At 40.3% G+C, this 22,652-nt stretch overlaps 1 protein-coding gene across 1 annotated transcript; it reads right to left on the bottom strand.

Moving 5' to 3' along the window:
• Positions 1-188: 188 nt before the first annotated feature.
• On the bottom strand, positions 189-20,993 carry LOC145468029 (uncharacterized). The gene is made up of 12 exons (XM_081451693.1): positions 20,903-20,993; positions 15,798-16,088; positions 14,997-15,311; positions 13,950-14,246; positions 13,111-13,416; positions 11,816-12,213; positions 11,016-11,110; positions 10,414-10,579; positions 5,970-6,039; positions 4,294-4,559; positions 3,599-3,752; positions 189-773 (listed from the first exon to the last, which is right to left on the bottom strand). Exons 1-12 carry the CDS (start codon positions 20,991-20,993, stop codon positions 523-525), a joined length of 2,700 nt encoding a protein of 899 aa, XP_081307819.1. The 3' UTR covers positions 189-522.
• Positions 20,994-22,652: the final 1,659 nt, after the last annotated feature.

A 22,652-nucleotide genomic window follows, 5' to 3' on the forward strand; every position in this document is an offset into this window, starting at 1 on the left:
GTCTTATTCGTGTTAAGTAAATAGAGTTGCACGTTGTACATTGTAAATAGAGTTGATGCCTTATGCAATGTTTTGAATTATAATGATGTAAATAATCGCACTGAATTTGCGGCTAAGATCGCTTAGTTTTAATATTGCTCATTAGCACATTATAAAGTTTTAGATTGTCTAGTTACTGTTTATTGACGCATTAAAAATGATTCTGTATTTTTAGCTTTCGGTGGTTTTTACCAGTATTTTTACAGCTTAGGTATCCCTAAATTATTTTATGTTCATATTGAAATCAAGCTATTGAGATTGAGATTGATCATATTGAGATTGAAGCGGCTTTTTTTATATCATGGATTTTCATGGCGGTGTTTCAATTTTGTGACGTTGCTAAGGTGATTTATGAGGTCGTAATCGACACGATACCACTATTAAATTAACGCATTGCATAACATAACATTTTCTTTGTCGTGGATTAAACTCTCATGGAGATAACCATGGCGAGAGAGGTTCTCTTTCGCAACCCCACGAACTTTAGTTAAGCTCAGACGAAATATAACGAACATGCAGAAGTTGATTGTTGGTACTAGAGGTCTCCACTGGGATGTTCTCCCTTTCTGTGTTTCTTGTTATTCTCCCTTTTCTTTTCTGTCGAGCCAGTTCCAAAAGCTCTTTTCTATGTTTCTTTCTCAGCATTTCATAAATCTTTTGAAGCGAATGACGGAAGTCCTCAACCAAGCTTTCCAGCTGTCTTCGGGTTTTCTCACGTTCTCTCACGTTGACACCTACAAAAGTAGTAATTTCCGCCACGTTAAAGGAGCTTTCTGACGAGTCTTCGGTTTTGTATTCTGAGGCGGAAATGGGATTTTAGGGAAGGGAGTTCAAGATACCGTAGGGGGTTACTGGGCATCCTTTCCCGAAAATGTTTAAAATTGAGGCCAAGTCAGCGTGTTATAATGTCTCATTTTTTTTTTAATTTAGGGGGCTTGACAGAACCCCCCTAGATCCGCCCCGGGTATTGCTAAAAATCCCGTCTAATCAAGAGAGTTGATCTAACATGGCTGTTGTTTGACATCATCCTCTTTTCCACCCGTTGAAGGGGAGGGATTCTAACATCGGCAGATGAAGTTTTAGGTGACAGTTTTATATCTTGATATCCACCCAAAAACTACTAAACTCCTACATAAAACTTTATTAGACCAGAAAAAAGTTGCACTTCGTTTCATGCTGGCGGCCATATTAGACTAAGATTGTCTCTTTTTTTGACATCATCCCCTTTTGAATCCGTGAAAGAGATGGATTGCTAATATCGCGAGATGAAATTGCAAGCGACAGTAGACTGTCTTAATATCAAAACAGAAACTTGCAAGGTGTTAAGAAAAACGTTATTACACCTGAGAAGTTGGACTTCGTTTCAAGATGGCGGCTATGTTAGTCTAACATGCCGATGTTTGCATCATCGTCTTTTCCAACGGTTGAAGAGATGGGATTATAACATCGAGAGATGAAGGTTTAGGTGACAGTTTTATAACTTGATATTCACACAAAAACACTATGAAGCCACTACATAAAAAGTTATTATACCAGAAAAGTTGCACTTCGCTTCATGCCGGCGGCCATATTAGAATAATATAGCCCTTGTTTGACATCATCCCCTTTTCAACCCGCGAAAGAGATGGGATTCTAACATCGAGAGATAAAGTTACAGGCGAGAGTAGACTGTCTTGAGGTAAAGATAAGAAGTAGGAAGGTGTTAAGAAAAAACGTCATTAGACATGAGATGTTGGACTTTACTTCATGATGGCGGCCATGTTAGACTAACATGGCCGATGTTTCACATCATCCCCTTTTCCACCCGATGAAAAGATGGGATTCTAACATCGAGAGATCAAGTATTAGGTGACAGTTTTATCTTTTGATATTCACACAAGAAACTATGAAGCCACTACATAAAAAGTTGTTCGACGAGAAAAGTGGCACTTCGTTCCGAGATTGTGGCCATATTAGACTAACGTGGCCGCTGTTTGACATCATCCTCTTTTCAACCCGTGAAAGAGATGAGATTTTATATCGAGAGATGCAGTTCCATGTGACCGTAGACTGTCTTGATATGACGACAAAAACTAGTAAGGTCCTACACTAAAAAATTCTAGATCTCAAAGGTTGCACTAGGTTTCATGATGGCGGAACATAACATGACATAAGTAATACATTGGCGAAGTTTGACATCATACTCCGTTTGACTCGTCGAAGAGATGGGATGCTAATCAAGAAAGATAGAGTTCCTAGCTATGGACGGTAATATTATCCTGATATTCAGACAAAAACTAGTAAAGTCCTACATAAAAAGCTATTAGACCCCAAAGATTCCACTTGGTTTCAAGATAGCGGCCGCGTCAGATAATCATGGCCGATTTTTTACATCATACTCTTTTCGACCCGAATTGAATAACGCCTAGCTATCAGAATATAGAAAGTTCTGTTTTAAATAATGGCTGGGCAAGTAATTTCTTTGCACTTGAAAGAGGTGCCAGAAAAGGCTGCCCCCTTTCCCCTTACATCTTTTTGCTCTGTGTAGAAATATTAGCGGAAAGAATTAGGACAAACAAAGATATAAAGGGAATTTCTGTCAAAGGAAACGAAAGTAATATTAGCCAATATGCCGACGACACCACACTTATCCTTAATGACTCGGAAAAATCTCCTACGGTCGCTCTGCATGATTTAGAACCGTTTAGCACTATACATGTATCTGGCCTGAAACTCAATAACAAGAAAACAGAGGCACTTTGGATTGGCTCTTACACTGGCCGTGAAGATCAGCTCAGTCCCGAAAAGAATTTAAAATGGGTCAAAGACAAAGTAAAGTCTTTAGGTGTGTGGATATCAACAAACCCAACAATAAGTATAAATACAAATTTCAGTGAAAAATTAGAAACGGGTGGGAGTTGTTTAAACTGCTGGGAATACCGCCGCCTAACCCTCCTGGGAAAAATTGTTGCGCTTAAAAGCCTAATCGCTTCACAGCTTGTATATATGCTCTCTCCTTAAAATGTTTCTTCGCTTCACTTTTACAAAACCGGATTCGGTTTTAACCCGTGGGGAGCCAGTTTCATGTTGGAAGCTCAAGATACTTATTTTGAGGCGCTTATATCATTTGAACCTAAAATTAAAAATGGGATATGCAAATTGTATTGTGGAACTTTTTCTGAAATAAATTTCTGGGAACAAGGAAATGATTACGCAAAATTATCAGACTCACTTCTGAAAACGTTACTTTTCCACAAAGTTGCAAAAGCAATAAATTAAACAGCAGTAATGCTCAACTGAATCACCACCCGCTGAGGCCGATAGCATTCAAGACCTCGTCAATTCTCTGAGGGTTATACTCCCTGCTAGGTCACCGAAAATGGTCGCCTCTGTCAATAACCTCCTACTCTTATGTCCTAGTGATTTACAGGACAGGAGACGAAGACACTCAGGGCGGATGACATTGCCACATGACGTCATCGAGCAAAGAAACGCAAAAAGATTCGATAATACTGATTACTGTTAATAACTTTGCTGTTAGATTTAAATGTAAGAATTATTACAAAAGGAAAATACCAACATTTTATGTGTGTCCTTCTTTTGAGGAATAGCACTTGATACAGCATTCCACAGACCAAGAACAGGCCCAACGCTCCCAGACTGGCATACAAGATGTGCTGGAAGAATGGACTGCTTGGATCGAAGAACAGAGATTCCTTTGATTCCGCTGGACCCTGTTCAAAAATATAAATTGTTTGGCATGGCAAGTTCTCTCTTTAGGTAAAGTCTCCGTATGAGCCAGGTGGCCCATCAGGCCGAAGCTTATCTCCGGTTTCAGTAGTATAAATCGACTGGGAGTATTTCTACTCCCTCCCGCCTGGGATCCCAGTCTATTACAGTTTGTCAGCTTTCCCTTAACGATTGCCAGTTACAGGTGCGGATCTAGGAAGATGGTGGTCAATTTCTGAGACAACCAGCCCGAAACGCACAAGCGTCTAAAGATTTTTCGTTCCTTCGTGAAATGTTTCGGATTTTAAGTCCCCTTCGCTGGGTTCCTAAGTCACTCTGAAAAATCTAACCGATTACCGTAAAATGGTGGACACTCGGGTATGGATCTGCGCCTGAGTTTGATGTACGCACGCTGTAGGGGGAAACACTGTGACAGGCATGTACCCTACCCAAGAATATAAACGCAATGAAACGCCCTTCTCCCCAGGGGGAGTGTTTTGGTGGTGTAAGAAGACATTCTGTAAAGAACAACAAAAACAGTGTTACCTGTTCAGTGTCGCTGTCCGTAAGAAATTTAGTTTGCACGTTGTTGTTCGCAATCATCTCTTCCAAGGTGGAGGCGAGTTTTAAGGCGTCGCCTTGGAGAATTACGCCGTGGAACACTTCTGTCTTTAGCAACGCCGCAATTTCGAACCAAGAGCCGTTGAACAAATCTCCCCGTTTTACAGGGAGGTACATGTCAACAAGAATATAGTCAACCTCGCCTTCCTTTAGCGACTGCGCTAATCTTTCAACGGTTGGATATGTTTCAGCTAAAAGTCAATTAAGAATTAAATGACTGAGGGTACAATCAGAGAGAGAGAGAGAGAGAGAGAGAAATATATAAATACCTTTATTTACCCTCGGCTGTGTTTATAGAAAAAAGGCTAGTGGGGCCGAGCAAACAACTGAAACAAATAATTCAAATTGAAAATAACATTGTTAAGAATCCCAACTGGTCTGAGGCAAACCAGCTGGGTATTTACATGCGTGGCCGAGGATTTAAACTCGGGGTTGCCTAGAAACAAATCCAGGTAGTGGCCAGCGCAGGACGCGATCCCGGGACCACTGGATTGCAAGTCCGACGCACTGACCGAGGACGCCACTGCCAAGGACGCCGCATCTGCCTTAGCTGGTTTTCATGGTGGGAAGAAAACCAGAGTACCCGGAGAAAAACCTTCGGAAAAAGGCAAGAACCAACAACAAATTCACATTGATGGGAGGGGAAAGCTTTCACCACTGCTCCATCCCTGCTCCCCTTCCGGGACTTCCCTATAACAATAGTGACATAATGGACTTTCGCTTAGATTATACACAGTGCCCACAGCTCCACGGCCGGCTACTGGCAGCATGCTGCGCTTGAAATAGTGGAACATAATCATTCAATAATCGGCTCAACTTGATTCAAGTGGTTAAAGTCCGGACTTTTATACATTGCGAGATACCTCTGGGATCGGACGACTGAGTGCAGTCAAGGCACAATGATCGAAATCATCGTCTTGTGGTAAAGTCCGCTGCTACACCTTGTTTTGTCACATTTTGTGATAACAAAACGTGACAATTAATTGCGTCAAGTATTAGAAAGCGCGACGAAATTATTTTAGAGCGACTAAACGTGCTTTCTTCTCGGAACGTGTTTTAGTAACGTACGCTTAATTGACTCAGTTCCAAAAAGAAGTACCATACAATATATTTCTTCGATATTTCAACAAAACTATAATTAATACACTGCAATGAAAAAAGATCAAAAACTAAAGGTTAATTAACGATTAGCAGGGGAGACTACAGAAGAAATACTCGACACCACCAAGAAATACACCATCCCAGCTCCTCCCCCAACTCTTTCGGCCGGGAAGCAGGGTTGGCGCAGTGGTGGGAGCCCTCGCCTCCCACCAGTGTGGCATGGGTTCGATTCCGACCCGGTGCAATATGTGATTTGAGTTTGTTGTTGGTTCTCGTCTCTCTCCGAGGGTTTTTCTCCGGGTTCTCCGGTTTTCCTTCCTCCACAAAAATCAGCATCTCCAAATTCCAATTCGACCAGGCTAGAGGACCTGCATGAACGCCGGCTAAGGCTGATGTAGCTTCCTCTCTGAATATTGTACTTTATGTAGGTTACTGATACAGCAAGTCTTGAAAAAGAGAATGTCAGTGTGGGTTCCTACACAAGAACAAAAGGCTCATACTTAATTTTAACTTGTTGCTCAAAGATCCTAAAGCTAGCTTTTCCTCTGAAGAGTTAGCGATTGCTGCTGCCTGTGAATGGAAACAATTAGCAAATTGTAAACAACTTTAACAGCAATATAAATACAGTTATCACGTGTGCTATGGTCCATTTTTACCTCTCGTGCAATTTGGTATTTTCCTCTGTTCTTATAAGTGGCGGAAGTAGAAGAAAGGACAGAGAAAAAATTTTTCAACACTTCCTTATGACCACTCTTGCCGAAATATTAACTCACTTAGTGACTAGAAAGTCGCCACTGAAGACCGCGCTACGCGCAGCGTGATTTTCACCAACCTTGGGTCGATTTCCAGGAACTTGGGCAATATTTCCCAGTTCTAAAGACTCTACACTAATTCAATAAGACTTTGGTTTTAAGTAAAATGGACAGAGGAAAAATTTTTAAACGCTTCGTTATCAGCAGTCTGGCCGAAATATTGCCCCTCTTTAATTCATTTAGTGACTAGAAAATCGCCGAGACCGGGCTACGCGCAGCGTGAGTTTCACCAACTTTGGGTTGATTTCCTGGAACTTGGGCGATATTTCCCAGTCCTAGGGACTCTAAACTAATTCCAAAAGACTTTCGTTTTCAGTAAAATGGACAGAGGAAAAATTTTTGAACGCTTACTTCTGAGCAGTCTGGCCGAAATATTAACTCACTTAGTGACTAGAAAGTCGCCGAGACCGGGCTACGCGCAGCGTGATTTTGACCAACTTTGGGTCGATTTCCTGGACCTTAAGCGATATTTCACAGTCCTAAGGACTCTAAATTAATTCAAGAAGACTTTGGTTTTAAGTAAAATGGACAGAAGAAAAATTTTTGAATGCTTACTTCTGAGCAGTCTGGCCGAAATATTAACTCACTTAGTGACTAGAAAGTCGCCGAGACCGGGCTACGCGCAGCGTGATTTTGACGACCTTTGAGTCGATTTCCAGGAACTTGAGCGATATTTCCCAGTCCTAGGGACTCTAAACTAATTCCATAAGACTTTGGTTTTCAGTGAAATGGAGAGAGGAAAAATTTTTGAACGTTTGGTTATGCGCAGTCTCGCCGAGATACAGCTCCTCTTTAACTCAGTTAGTGACTAGAAAGTCGCCGAGACCGGGCTACGCGCAGCGTGGGTTTCACCTACTTTGAGTCGATTTCCAGCAACTTGGGCAATATTTCACAGTCCTAGGGACTCTAAACTAATTCCAGAAGACTTTGGATTTCAGTGAAATGGACAGAGGAAAAATTTTTGAACCCTTACTTATAAGCAGTCTGGCCGAAGTATTAACTCACTTAGTGACTAGAAAGTCGCCGAGACCGGGCTACGCGCAGCGTGATTTTGACCAACTTTGGGTCGATTTCCAGGAACTTGGGCAATATTTCTCAGTCCTAGGGACTCTAAAGTAATTCGATAAGACTTTGGTTTTCAGTGAAATGGACAGAGGAAAAATTTTTGAACGCTTACTTCTGAGCAGTCTGGCCGAAATATAGCCCCTCTTTAACTCACTTAGTGACTAGAAAGTCGCCGAGACCGGGCTACGCGCAGCGTGATTTTGACTATCTTTCGGTCGATTTCCAGGAACTTGGGCGATATTTCCCAGTCTTAGGGACTCTAAACTAATTCCAGAAGACTTTGGTTTTCAGTGAAATAGACAGAGGAAAAATTTTTGAACGCCCACTTATGAGCAGTCTGGCCGAAATATTAACTCACTTAGTGACTAGAAAGTCGCCGAGACCGGGCTACGCGCAGCGTGATTTTGACTATCTTTCGGTCGATTTCCAGGAATTTTGGCAATATTTCCCAGTCCTAGGGACTCTAAACTATTTCCAGAAGACTTTAGTTTTCAGTGAAATGGACAGACGAAAAATTTTTCAACGCCTCCTTATGAGCAGTCTGGCCGAAATATTAACTCACTTAGTGACTAGAAAGTCGCCGAGACAGGGCTACACGCAGCGTGATTTTGACCAACTTTGGGTCCATTTCCAGGAACTTGGGCGATATTTCCCAGTCTTAGGGACTCTAAAGTAATTCCAGAAGACTTTGGTTTTCAGTGAAATGGACAGAGGAAAAATTTCTAAACGCTTGGTTATTAGCAGTCTGGCCGAGTTATAGCCCTCTTTCACTCACTTAATGACTAAAAAGTCGCCGAGACCGCGCTACGCGCAGCGTGATTTTGACCAACTTTGGTCCATTTCCAGGAGCTTGGGCGATATTTCCCAGTCCTAGAGACTCTAAACTAATTCCAGAAGACTTTGGTTTTCAGTGAAATGGACAGAGGAAAATTTTTTGAACGCTTACTTATGAGCAGTCTGGCCGAAGTATTAACTCACTTAGTGACTAGAAAGTCGCCGAGACCGGGCTACGCGCAGCGTGATTTTGACTATCTTTCGGTCGATTTCCAGGAACTTGGGCGATATTTCTCAGTCCTAGGGACTCTAAAGTAATTCGATAAGACCTTGGTTTTCAGTGAAATGGACAGAGGAAAATTTTTTGAACGCTTACTTATGAGCAGTCTGGCCGAAGTATTAACTCACTTAGTGACTAGAAAGTCGCCGAGACCGGGCTACGCGCAGCGTGATTTTGACTATCTTTCGGTCGATTTCCAGGAACTTGGGCGATATTTCTCAGTCCTAGGGACTCTAAAGTAATTCGATAAGACTTTGGTTTTCAGTGAAATGGACAGAGGAAAAATTTTTGAACGCTTACTTCTGAGCAGTCTGGCCGAAATATAGCCCCTCTTTAACTCACTTAGTGACTAGAAAGTCGCCGAGACCGGGCTACGCGCAGCGTGATTTTGACTATCTTTCGGTCGATTTCCAGGAACTTGGGCGATATTTCCCAGTCTTAGGGACTCTAAACTAATTCCAGAAGACTTTGGTTTTCAGTGAAATAGACAGAGGAAAAATTTTTGAACGCCTACTTATGAGCAGTCCGGCCGAAATATTAACTCACTTAGTGACTAGAAAGTTGCCGAGACCGGGCTACGCGCAGCGTGATTTTGACCAACTTTGGGTTGATTTACAGGATTTTCGGCAATATTTCCCAGTCATAAAGACTCTAAACTAACTCGAGAAGATTTTCGTTTTCAGTGAAATAAAGAGAGGAAAAATTTTTGAACGCTTCGTTATGAGCAGTCTGGCCGAGATATAGCCCCTCTTTAACTCACTTAGTGACTAGAAAGTCGTCGAGACCGGGCTACGCGCAGCGTGATTTTGACCAACTTTAGGTCGATTTCCCGGAGCTTGGGCGATATTTCCCAGTCCTAGGGACTCTAAACTAATTCCAGAAAACTTTGGTTTTAAGTGAAATGGACAGAGGAAAAATTTTTGAACGCTTACTTATGAGCAGTCTGGCCGAAATTTTAACTCACTTAGTGACTAGAAAGTCGCTGAGACCGGGCTACGCGCAGCGTGATTTTGACCAACTTTGGGTCCATTTCCAGGAACTTGGGCGACATTTTCAAGTCCTAAGGACTCTAAACTAATTCAAGAAGACCTTGGTTTTAAGTGAAATGGACAGAGGAAAGATTTTTGAACGCCTACTTACGAGCAGTATGGCCGAGATATTAACTCACTTAGGGACTAGAAAGTCACCGAGACTTGGCTACGCGCAGCGTGATTTTGACCAACTTTGAGTCGATTTCCAGGAACTTGGGCAATATTTCACAGTCCTAGGGACCCTAAACTAATTCCAGAAGACTTTGGTTTTAAGTGAAATGGACAGAGGAAAAATTTTTGAAGGCTTACTTATAGGCAGTCTGGCCGAAATATTAACTCACTTAGTGACTAGAAAGTCGCCGAGACCGGGCTACGCGCAGCGTGATTTTGACCAACTTTGGGTCGATTTCCAGGAACTTGGGCGATATTTCCCAGTCCTAGGGACTCTAAACTAATGCCAGAAGACTTTGGTCTTAAGTGAAATGGACAGAGGAAAAATTTTTGAACGCTTACTTATAAGCAGTCTGGCCGAAATATTAACTCACTTAGTGACTAGAAAGTCGCCGAGACCGGGCTACGCGGAGCGTGATTTTGACCAACTTTGGGGGTCGATTTCCAGGAACTTGGGCGATATTTCCCAGTCCTGGGGACTCTAAAGTAATTCCAGAAGACTTTGGTTTTAAGTGAAATGGACAGAGGAAAAATTTTTGAAGGCTTACTTATAGGCAGTCTGGCCGAAATATTAACTCACTTAGTGACTAGAAAGTCGCCGAGACCGGGCTACGCGCATCGTGATTTTGACCAACTTTGGGCCGATTTCCACGAACTTGGGCAATATTTCCCAGTTCTAGGGAGAGTATTCTGTCTCTGCAGACCGTATAACTAAAGGCATGAGATTAAAACATAGGAGGACTTGGTTCTACTTGTGATTGGATAAAAAGGTGGCGTGAGTATGTTAAGCCAATCGTGTAGCTCTAATAACCTTATTTCCACCACTATGAACCAGTGTTGTCCTTGAATGCATCACGGTAACAGTCAAAATAGACGATATGGTACCCATAAAAAATGTAAACAGCACCATGCTGACAAGCAACCATATAATAGCAAAAGCTCTGGCTGAGAAGGTCCTTGGACAGCGATCGCCATAACTGAAAATAGAGAAATTCAGACTCTTAAAGCAAAATAAATGGGGTTATGGAAGTTAAAGGGGCTTAGTGAGAGCATTTTGAGTTATTTTGACAACGTACAGAATTACTTTTAAATTGAGGAAGTCTGAAAATAGTGGCTAACTAGTAATATAAGATAGAAAAACACCTAAAAGATAATAATAAATCATAAAGGAACAAAGATGGTTAAGGATGGAGAAGATTAACAATGATTACAAACAACGAACTTGAGCAAAATTAGCAAACTGTGACGTAGCTCCTTTTGAAAAAGAGGTGGACGTTCATTTTTTGGCAGGTTCATTTTCGGAGGCTTACAGTGTTCATAATTTTAAGGTATGAAGTAACGGAGCGCTTTAGAATGTATGGTTGATTATATTTTAAGTGCGTTATTCTCATTTGACAACATTTATATCCTAACCCCACGGTTGTCATGGTGATGAATGACCACCAGAATCCCTCGTAAGCTCCTTTAATGAAATTTCTGGGAAGATCACCAGGATTCCCTTTTCTATCCTGAAAGAAAATAGAAATCGAACATATAAGTCGCCATCTATAAATCAGAGAAGCATTTGTCAGCGAAAAAAACAGTAGACGACCTTGGAGTCTAATTGTTAATTAGATGCCGCCGGTGTTCTCTGATCGCACACGGGCAGAGTCATTGGGTTATTTTGTTTTTTGTATTTTGAGTACAAGTAGAGGTTATTGCTGTTGTTACGGAGTTCTAAGATGATTGGGTGATGTAGCAGCTCTCGTAAGGTCTCACATGAATGGCTTACTACCCTTTGAGAGAACAATAGAACAAACAACAGAAACAATGTTCCTAGCCCTAAAACAATAACAGCTGCTAACAATGAAGAGAATTACAAGCTTACGAGAGCTGCTGCACCTCTGAGATGATTTCTTAGGGGTTATTATATTTGATTTGGGGTATGTTGAAACGGAAATCACTGTGAAACTGCTAAGGATAATTAAACATACTTTCAGGAACACAACGTACAGTAAAGAAACAAGATTTCGCTTCATCATGCATTATCAATAATTTCGGAGGCTGACTAGGGTCCTTTGAGATTAACATGAGGGGTGTTAGGTTCTAAGATTTAACTTTTTAGTTGTTTCATATATGGTTTAAAAAGTTAAGTCTTTGTTTCGTTGTTGTCACCTTTGAACATTCGCTTTCCAATGTAAACAATTCACATGCACTTTATCTAAGAAACTCACCAGCAACCAGACTATGACGCCCGCAAAGTATATCATTAACAGAGACACAGCAATAACCGGCCACGTATCGAAGACGGAACTAGTCATAACTTCCTCATTGATACGATGTTCAGACCCATCTCGTCGCTTTATGATCAGTACTCCAGGTACCTCCAACACAGCCACGAACTTACTAAACTCGCTGCCTCTTGGACTCTTCACTTCCACCGGAAAGCGAACGTTGGATTCTCCATCGTCGACGCTGGTGTATACCAGCTCGGATTTTCCATGTTCCATGCAGTATCCGCATGATTCTATAATTACATTGCCGATGACCTCACTTATACCTCCGCGTCCGCCTTTGTCGAGGGATGAAGGACGTTTAAACGTTGAGAGACGCTTGGGACAGCGGCAGGTTTCTACAGTGGAGTTGCAGGTAGACGGTGTAAGTGCAATTATTGAGCTTCCAAAGGGTCTTGATAGTACCACACAAGTCAAGAATGTTAAGAAACGACAAAACGTTTAAGTTTATAAAACAGGTTTTGACAGAAACTTCTGTCATCCTCAGTTGATCCAAGTTTTCTTGTTTTGTCGTTTGCTTAAAATTATTGAGCTGCTCTGCACGTATTGCGGGCTGTACCTTGACAATATTGAACCTCATTAAATAGCAGTCACGGAAACACCCCGTTATTACCCCTAGGACGAACATTAAACAATAGTAGAACGTCTTTATTCAGTCTTAAACTGCACAACCCAAGGAACTAAAGTTGAACCTCTATTAAGCGGCCACTTGTTAAGCGGCCAGCCCTCTTTTACGCGGCCAGTTATCAAAGTCCCGGAATTGTTGTCAGTAAAATACTGTAAATAAAAGACCCCTATTAACCGGTCACCTTTATTAAGCGGCCAGTTATCAAAGTCCCGTAATTGTTGTCAGTAAAATACTGTAAGTAAAACCCCTATTAACCGACCACGGCCACTTTTTAGCCGTCTCAACAAGAGTTTTCTATTCATCTCCTTACCCCTATTAAGCGGCCACCCAAAATTTAATACACGCAGTTCAGCTATTTTATGACAGATAAGAGTCCGAAATAGAAAGTGACCACTGATCAAAAAACACGCATATTATTACGTAATTCCAGATTGTATTAAAGCATGTTTGTATTTAAATAAATTGCCTTTTCTACTAAGATCTCAGGCTACATGTAGCAGAGCCACATGCTAATTCCTCACGAACCCCTATAAAGCGGCCACCTCCTGTTTCAAGGGAAGTGGCGTCTTAATGGGGTTTGACTGTTTAGTGAAACAGTCTCTCTTACCAGCATAAACAACAGCACTTAAACGTCCAGCGCCCTTAGATGTGTAAGCAGCCATCTGAACCTGGTACTTTGTGGCTAGAGAGAGATTTCCAAATCTGAACGAAGTTTGTGAACCGTTCTCTATTTTTACCCATTCTTCAAATAGATCCTCGGGAAGATTGGTGTCGCTTCTGGCTTCTTTGACGTGTATTTCATATCCAATCACGGTCCCATGGGAGACACTTGTGGGAAGTAAATCCCATGTTATCATGATGGCGGTTTTACTGTAGAAGCTTTTCGCCACAGGTTGTGGAGCTCCACTGGGAACTTTTTTTGTTGTTGTTTTTTTTGAAAAAATGGAAAGGATTTTATTAGTATTTTGCTATTGAACAAATGATGAGATGACACGCCTGCCTTTGATAAATGACCGATATCGAAGCTATGACACGCAACCCAAACTTGAGAACAAGCTGTACGTGGATGTACTACCTTTGTTTTGCCGTTTTATATCAGACAGATGCAATCAGTCGTGTTAATTCAAATGTGTGCGGATACGAAGATCTTGCCGTAATCTGAGCCATTAAATTGTTAACATCGAGAACTGAGGACGTACGCTCTGATTGGCTCAGGAGGGTCTCTACCTTTTCTGAACATACCATTGATAAACCTTTGTGGCATGTGCACGCAAACAACATGTGTTGAGGGCTGTATTCAAGTGTGAGTTTTACTGTATGAAAAATGTTTCAAGGCGCACAAGAGTGCCTTACAGGATGGAGATTATTTCCTTATCTTTGATTTTGTCTCCAAATCCTCTGCTCCTCTAGTAAGTAGCGAGGACTGAGGGCAAGAAATGGACTTACCATCTTCATCGGTTGTAGCATTGAAGCAACTACTTTTGTTGCCATCTCCGACTCTTGTGAATCCAGCCAGCTTTACGCAGTACTCCGTGAACTTCTCTAGGTTGGTCAGACTGATTTCTAACTTGTCAGTTTTAAGGGTTTTGTACTGAGTAGCAGGTTCACTTGTTTTCCCATAAAACACTTTGTAACCAAGAAGTATTCCATGAATGGATTCTGTGGGTATTGCCTCCCAGCCGACAGAAATGCTGGTAGAGTTTGTATTGTGCCCCCGCATTATCTGAGGAGGATGACTTGGCACTGCGAAAAGTAAATGTAAGTTTGTTATTTTCAGTAGAACGTATATATGGTTTATTGACCATGCGTGAGATCAAGATGGCTGGAAATTGGCATGATTAGAGGCTAACCATGTTGAACGAACAATATAATACAATGCAATGCAATGCAATAATAGTCTATGCAGAATGCAAATGAAGGTATGTGACAATTGATAAAAGAGTAAAAACAAAGCAACGACGAACACATGAGGTACAACAGAAAGTAAAGTAAATAGACACCCTGAAAGGAAGTTAGGAGGTTAAACCTTTGTGAAAACTTCCATGAAATGACAACACAAATGAACGTTCATTTGCGTTTGTCACTCTAAGAGAGTTTTCACTTGGGGCTAACCCCATGGGCGTGGTAATTATTTCAGTCCCATTGTTCTGATGGCGCAATGGAATTTAGAGTACATGTAGCAGGCTTGGGTTTGAGTGTGGTGTGTCCTGGAACTAAATAAACTAAAATCCTACTTCTGAGGCTAATGAAAACTAGGTTACATATTGATTACAAAAAGAAGAAAAACTAATGGATACTACTCCTTTTTTTCCTAACCGCGGTGTTTAGTTATTCAAATTTGAGCTATGATAAGCTGTTCCATAGCACGTGCAAGTCGTGCCAAGAACACAGGACTTGGTGAATGCAGGTCTCTTAAATAAGAGGCTTAACATGCAGTTTGAAAAATATCATGGTATCCCAAAAAAGTATCTAAGTTTAATATTACGTGCATACCGTCTTCGTCTGTTCTCGTGCAGGTACGGTTTGTTCGATTACTGTCTCCCTTACTGTTGAAAGCTTCAGCACACACACAATAGTTTGTGAATTTTTCCAATTCGACTATGTCCTTGCTAAGACTATTGGCTTTCACTTCCACACCTCTTTCAGTGCTTCGGCGTTTACGACGACTGTCGGACAATTTGTTCAAGAATAGTCGGTATCCTAAAATAATTCCTCGTCTGTTTTCGACTGGCATCGGATCCCAAGTAACTCGAATACTTGTGGAGCTGATGCTAAAAGCTGTGAAATTCTGAGGCGCAGCATCAGGAGCTGAAAAACAAAAGTTACTTTGCGTGAAGTTCAGGGAGAGATTTAAGTCGCCTTCTGATCAAATGAGAAGAAGAAGAAGAAGAAGAAGAACAACAACAACAACAACAACAACAACAACACCAACAAGGAAATCAGCAAGGTATATTACTTGTAACGACATGAACCACAAACTCAAATTTCCTGAATTTCGTTTACGAAAAACAATTTCTTTGGCCATAACTGAAAAGAAACTGAGAATTTACTGACTTACTTGCAATAACCGTTTATTTTAAAGAGTTTGCATGGTTACAACTCAGGGGACACACTTTTCGTAGCAACAGACGACATTTGCATGAAATTTTTCGCTGTTTCAATCTTGTAATAAGGTGACTTTCCGTCGAAACGTTCTCGGACTTACTAAAACTACTAATTCTGGTCTTTGCAAGTGATAGATATAATTTTCACTTTCTTCTGCTGGCCCCTTCTAGTTTTTAAAATTCTACTCACGTTCTTCATCTGTGGTCACGAAGAGACAATGGCTTCTGTTACTAACCCTGTTGTTAGTAAAAGAAGCTATTTCAATGCAGTACTCCGTGAATACTTTCAACTTGGTCAATTCCACTGAAGAGTTCAGTGTACACAGGAGGTGGAACACTTCATTAGTCTTGTTTGGCTCCCTGTACGTCAGCTTGTAGCCTGATATATTGTCCTTGTTTTGGTAATCTGTGGAATGCCAACCCCACGTAACATTGATGGATGAAGAGCTTGTATTGTAGGCAGTTATTATAGATGGAGGCTCTACGGATCATACAAATAAAGCAAATATCAACTTGAAAAGCTAATTTAAGAGAATTAAAAAATATGATTTTAACATGTAACAGAGTTTAGCTTGCTCCGCCTCAAGCAAATTATTATTTTACAATAACTGTCTAATTGATAAGTTAATAAAGATGGTGAATTTTAAGCTCGGTAATGAAATGTGAAGGTGAATTAATCAACGTGACACGAGCGTGGCACAAAGAAAAATTCTCAGTCCCCTACAGGAATCGAACCCATGACCTCCCGAACACCGGGCGGGCGCTCTATCCACTGAGCTACGAGAACTCATGGAGAGCAAGGTCATTTAACTGAGTTCATATATGACAGGTGTCCTGCATACTGCTAGGATCGGTTCGGGAGGTCATGGGTTCAATTCCTGTCGGGGACTGAGAATTTTTCTTTGTCCCACGCTCGTGTCATGTTGATTAATTCACCTTCACACTTCATTACCGAGCTTAAAATTCACCATCTTTATTAACTTATCACTACTCACGATGAATTCGATAGCGTTGTGGAACCACGAGCCGCAGGCGAGTGGTTCCGCAGTAAACTCTGACAATGTTATGACGAAATTTATCATCAATAAGAGGACAAACGCACAAAAAACTGATGTCATTTTGTTAAATTCCTAATGCTTCAGCTGTCACATAAGTTTTAGAGCGATAATTGTCAAAAGCTAATCAAAAAGGAGCTGCACAGAACTTTATCATAAAGGTCACTGCGATATGCAGGTTATAAATACTATCAAGAAACAAATAATTATTAAAATACTTTTTGAAAACTTTGTGAAGTTATGTACATTGACAGAAAGAGTTTGTTTCCTCGTTTGAATGGCGCGTCGGAAAAGCATTTTCATCACAATTGCTCTAGACTATATTTCTCTCCAAACATTCTCTGCATCATAAGAAACAAGATACCGAAGCAGAGTCAATGTTTTAGCGATCACAAGCTTTCGACGCTGTCACAACATCTTTCTCAAGTGAATGTGGCGAGAATCTATTTGTCACATGAGCTTGGGTGAACCACGTCACTTGCCAAAACATCCCCGTATCGGGCTGGAAGTTCCAATCCACGGTCTTGATTGAGCGTTGGGGACTGGTACAGAATTTACAAGGCCTCACGAATCCTGAAGCCGTTTTTTCCCAAGCTATGATAGCCACCTTACTCTCCTCCAACTTGTGGTCTGTTTCCCTATCTAAAGGTGTTCTCCAACGGCGGAAAGCTCACGTGACAGATAGATCCCCACCATATTCACTTGAGAAATTGCCTCATAATATTGTCAAAGTGGCTGTGGAACCACGAGCCGCAGGCGAGTGGTTCCGCAGTAAACTTTGACAATGTTATGACGCAATTTATCATTAATAAGAGGACAGACGCATAAAAACTGACGTCAATTTGTTTTTTACAATAACAAGACCCCAGAATGGTGAAATGCCGGGAATAAATGAGGGGAAAAGACGCCGTAATCTTGCCGTAAACAAAGATAAGTGAATTTTATTCAAAATTTCGCGAACATTGTCAATAGCTTTTCTAACTTTTTGATTGGCTACTTAAAAAAAGTCCATAAAATCTCATTGGTCATAAAGTTGACAGTTTGACGGCTGAAAGTTGAACTTGAAAGCTTGCATAATTAAAACTTTATCCGTCTGTATTCTTATTGGTGATAAAAATGAGCCAATCAGCGCAAGAGAAATCAGACAGTTATTGTAAAAATTGTTCTCTGTATCTCAGTGAAGCCCAATGATAGGAATGATCGTTATTGTGTTTATGTGGTATTTTACGGCGGAATCTGCGCCTGAGAAAGGTTGCAGTTTGCTGGCAAAGATCTTCCATTGGTCTCTAATTAAAGTTGGGTCAGTTAAATGAGAGGTTTTCAGTTGTTCTGACTATAAACCAAGTCTCCTACTGGAGAGTCCAGTACGTTTTCTTTTTACCTTTTTAAAACAGTCGTACTTATTTACCTGATATTAGAAAGTTTACAGAATTTTAGCATGTGGTATTCGTATGAACCACCGACCCATCGATGTCATTTGTTTGAAGAAGTTCCTTTGAAAGTAAGCAGAACTCAAAGTCTTACAAAAAATCCGCCAACACCACCCCCTGGAATGCAAATTTATTTCGTTGTGTATGAGTGATGATTTTTTCTGCTGAATTCGTTAACTTTTTGTTAACATAAGCGGTTTCCCTTGCGTGAGCTCATAACGAATATTCTCATATCATATACAATGCATAAGCTGATATTGACACACTGACCCCTGCTCAGAACTGTCAGAGTGTTGAAATTACATCACTTTCCTATACTACTGTAGCAAAGAAAAGGCAACTACGAAACAAAACAAAACAAAAACTATTATTTTAGTTAAAAGATGGTATAAATAAAAGCAACCGTGTCATCTTGGAGCTTTCAGCCTAAATGTTTCAAGTTTATCGTTAGGAATTCTTGTTGTCAAACTTTCCTGACTTTAAAATCCTGGCTCCTTTTTTATTCATCATTGCTTCTTTAGTGGTTCTCAGCCTGAGCACCGTGAATGGGCTGTAACGGTGACTTAATTTGTCAACGGGTAATTTCAAGAACAGTTACGAAGGTGAGAATCCGAAGCTTTAGCAAAGTTTGAATATACAAAGCTTGACCCGCGAATGCAATTGATAATTTAAACTTCAAATAGTCCATGTCGTTAAGCAATCTTGCAGGTAAAGTCAAAAGGCCTTGACTGCCACGACTAGATTCTTCATTCAAACAAGAATACTTGTACAAACAGTGAACCTTGAATATGTTCTTACATTTAGTGTCGTTTTTTCCGTATTGTTGTAAATTTACCGCAAAAGATATTTATGATTTATAGTAAACATGTAACATCCTGAGAGGTTAGCTGGTAGGGTTGTACAGAAAAGGGAAAGTGTTATCACTCTGATAAATATATAATTCTATAATCTATCAAATATTTTTCGCTCGCGCGCGATTGGTCTAAACGCGTCACGTGACCGAATCCCCCACCTTAAACTGGGGAATATCCGAGATTAGTATCACCCAACTAGTGGACTAATGCAAATCCTGCATTTTGATTGGCTACGCCACTAGGGGACTATTAGTAATAGTCATCGAGTAGCGAAATTGGCGCCATCGAGCGTGACGCTTTCTTTCGTTTTATTCCCAAATAAATATTTCTTCAACTTGCATTTGCTAACTTTATTACTACCTTTTCTGTCCGACTAGTTGGGTGATACTAAAACAATTAGACCCTTCGCCCTCAAGGGCCACGGGTCAATAGCCCATTCGGCTTCGCCTCATGGGCTATTGACCCGTAGCCCTTGCGGGCTATGGGTCTAATTGTTAATTAGTATAATTTCCAGAGGTGAATATACGAATTGGACATTCTGATTGCTAGGAAAGCTCATCATTTGACGCTATATTCACCCCGCTAGAGCTTGGTTTCTAAGCTCGCCATCTTTGCCATCTCGGCAAGTAAACATGGCGGACAGTTGCGGAATGAATTTTTCATTTATTCGGAAGATATCACTCCAATTCTAGGATATTTGAAAGGATGGAGAATTTTCAAAACGACTGCTGTCGCCCTTGGACCAAAAATCTTTTCAAGAACTCGTATTCAAAGCTTTTAAGAATCGTAAAGGCAGTGGTTGCGTTGATCGCCAGCAGGTCAGATCGATTGACCAAAATTTATTTTTCTTCAAACTAAAGCTACTCATTTTTAGGCGACGATGATAACTGTGAATGAAGTCAACGATAAAACGAAGGTACCGGATGAATTTACTTTTCGTATTGTGCGAATTCGATGAGTAAATTGATTGACAATCGATCTACATGTAAGCTTATTATCAAAACTACGGCTGCATACGTGTATGCACATGAACAACTGCGGCTGTGTCTATGTTTTAGTCCTCTGAAAATTGTACTAAAACAATTATTCGCCTCAGGCTCGGTGAACATTGGTGAATATTCACTTTGCCTTTGGCGAATAATTGTTAAATACTCCCAATTTTGAAAACGGCGCGTGTTGCGAAAAATATTTGAAGGATAATAAACACAACAGCCTCCATTTGACTTTGAAAATATGCTCGGATATTTGTCCTTGGACAATATCTGTTCCTTAAAGATCACAGTTTTCCTCGAGCTACGTACGCTCTCGGAAAACTGTTCGCTTCTCGGAACAGATAATGTCATGCGGACAGATATCCGAGGATATTTTCGCGCCAAATGGGGGCTATTGTTTATATAGTCAATACAGAGAACGTGCAAGAAGTCAGCAATTTCAGCAATGGTGGGAAGCAGAGGGCGATAATGATGTTTAAAACGACATATAAACTAGCCCCGGGGTATCTTGAATAGCTACTGAGTGCCCAGCGCCATGCTAAGTTCGGTTTGAGAAAGCTAGATAGAAAAGTCACTTCGCCAAGGTCACACTCAAACTTCTTTAAAACGCAGTTTTAGCTATAGTAGGATCTTTGAAAGAACAATCTGCGCCACGACGTAACAGGTACCGGCTCTTTTGAGAAATTTAAAGGAAAACTAAACCAACTACGAATCGGATTCCCCCACTGTAATTATGCAAAACAGTATATGTCGCTTTAGTTCGTTCTTTTTCTTACCTTTATCACGTTTTCAATAAAGATCATTATCGTCACCTCAACACAAACAAGAACCAAATTCGATTCGTGGCAATGATCGACTGCAAACAATTGTTTAAACATTTCTCCTCATCCCCAAACTAACATTAACGAGTGAAACAGCGCTTTAATTGAAAGCGTTGGTGCATCTGAATAAAATGGTAACTTACCAATTGGAATTTCTGATGTAAACCCGATTTTCCACAGAATAGCCTGCCCATAAAATAGAGTAAACACTTGTAAGAATTGATAACGGTTCATTCCAGGAGTCTTCGTGTTGGTTTTGAAGCTGATATTAAACACGTTTACTCGCTGATGTTACTGACACATATAATTACTTAGAACTTCATTTACGCAATGCATTTGTTTGTTCACGTTTTACCGCCAAAACACCTGTTGTCAAGTTTGAACGGGGATTAATTATTCAAAGCAAATGAATACTGATTTTGGTTTGTAAGAGTTTAAATCCTTCCATGCACGAAGTGTTGTGTTTGCGACCAACTAAAAGTTCTTTGTCATTTTGAGTTTCAATTTCCACCAACTAGTGAATTGTTTTATGAATTGCGTGTATTTTGGCATGGAAGTAATGCTACAATTTTCTCACAAGAAGTTTTTTTACACGTTAATAATGAATAATTTACGAAGGTTTCTTTTAAGTTATGATCTTTAAATACTTAGCAACTACTGCAACTGTTTACGGCCTCAAAAGTGACTATTTTAAGTCGCTTAGAATTCAAATAACGTTCAGTAAAAATAAAAATAAATAACATTAATAATAATAATAATAATAATAACAGGATAGAAGTAAAACAGCAATAGTAAATTACTATACAGGAATCATCTTATTTCGTCTTCAAGTACAATATCTTTACAGCGTGAAGATTAAGAGTAAAAGGAATAAATTAAGAAAATCATCAAACAGGGCACAGTGATGCTTTTTGCATTTTGTAACTCTCAATGGAAGTGAAGAAAAAAGCAAGATCATTTAAAAGATATAAATTTCTGTATAATATTTGGAATTGAAATGTTAACGACGAGAAGCCATATTTCGATTATTGCTGTCCTCTGTGGGACGGTCTTACTAAACGAGTTACCCGATAAATTACGAACTGTTTGCCTTCACTAGAGACCGCATTGTCTTGAGAAACGTTAACATTAATGCAGGTCTCTAGTTATAAACGTTAACAGCTGCCAATTGCAGGCAGCGATGTACTGAGCCCTCTGTCATACTTATTGGTTTTAATTCTTCCTAATTAGTGAGTGTATAATGGAATTCTTAATTAGTAGTTGTAATTATCATCCTTTTAAGCAGGTGTACCAAGATAAATTGTGTGATCAGTGACAAAAATGGTTAAAAAAAAACCCACCAAACTTTAAAGGAGAATGCCTACGATGCCAAGCTCCACCTTACAAGATTTACGACTTCTTACATTTTTATGTTTGTTCTCAAATACTATTGTCAAGGCTCCATTGAATTAAAATACATACTGGTTAGTTAATCGGACTCGCGTGAAAACTTTTAGAGCGTTTTCAGTCACGTGGCCAGCAGCCATGCAAATTTATTGGAACTAAGGAAAGTGTTTACGAAAGAAAAGAAAAAAACCGCAACGAAAACATGCAAGGTAGAAATTTCCTGAACTCTATAACCATTGTCCGTAGAAAGTCTGTTTGAAATCCTGAACGAATGCATATTTTTATCATTTATCTTTCTGTTTTAGTCTCGAGATTTATTTCAGCTGCTATGGTCGATTGAAGTCAAATTAAAAACGTTTGGTTTTCTGGGTAAAGAAGAGATACAAAAGTCTTAGGTCGGTAATTTTGACCTGAGGCATTTGGAATTTTCATTGCCTGATAGGTACGGAAACCCATCTGAAAGTTCTTTGTTGTCATTACCATTCATTATTCGTTCCCATGGAGACA

The sequence above is a fragment of the Orbicella franksi genome, chromosome 14 (assembly GCF_964199315.1).
Source record: "Orbicella franksi chromosome 14, jaOrbFran1.1, whole genome shotgun sequence".
In the NCBI taxonomy this organism is placed as follows: domain Eukaryota; kingdom Metazoa; phylum Cnidaria; class Anthozoa; order Scleractinia; family Merulinidae; genus Orbicella; species Orbicella franksi.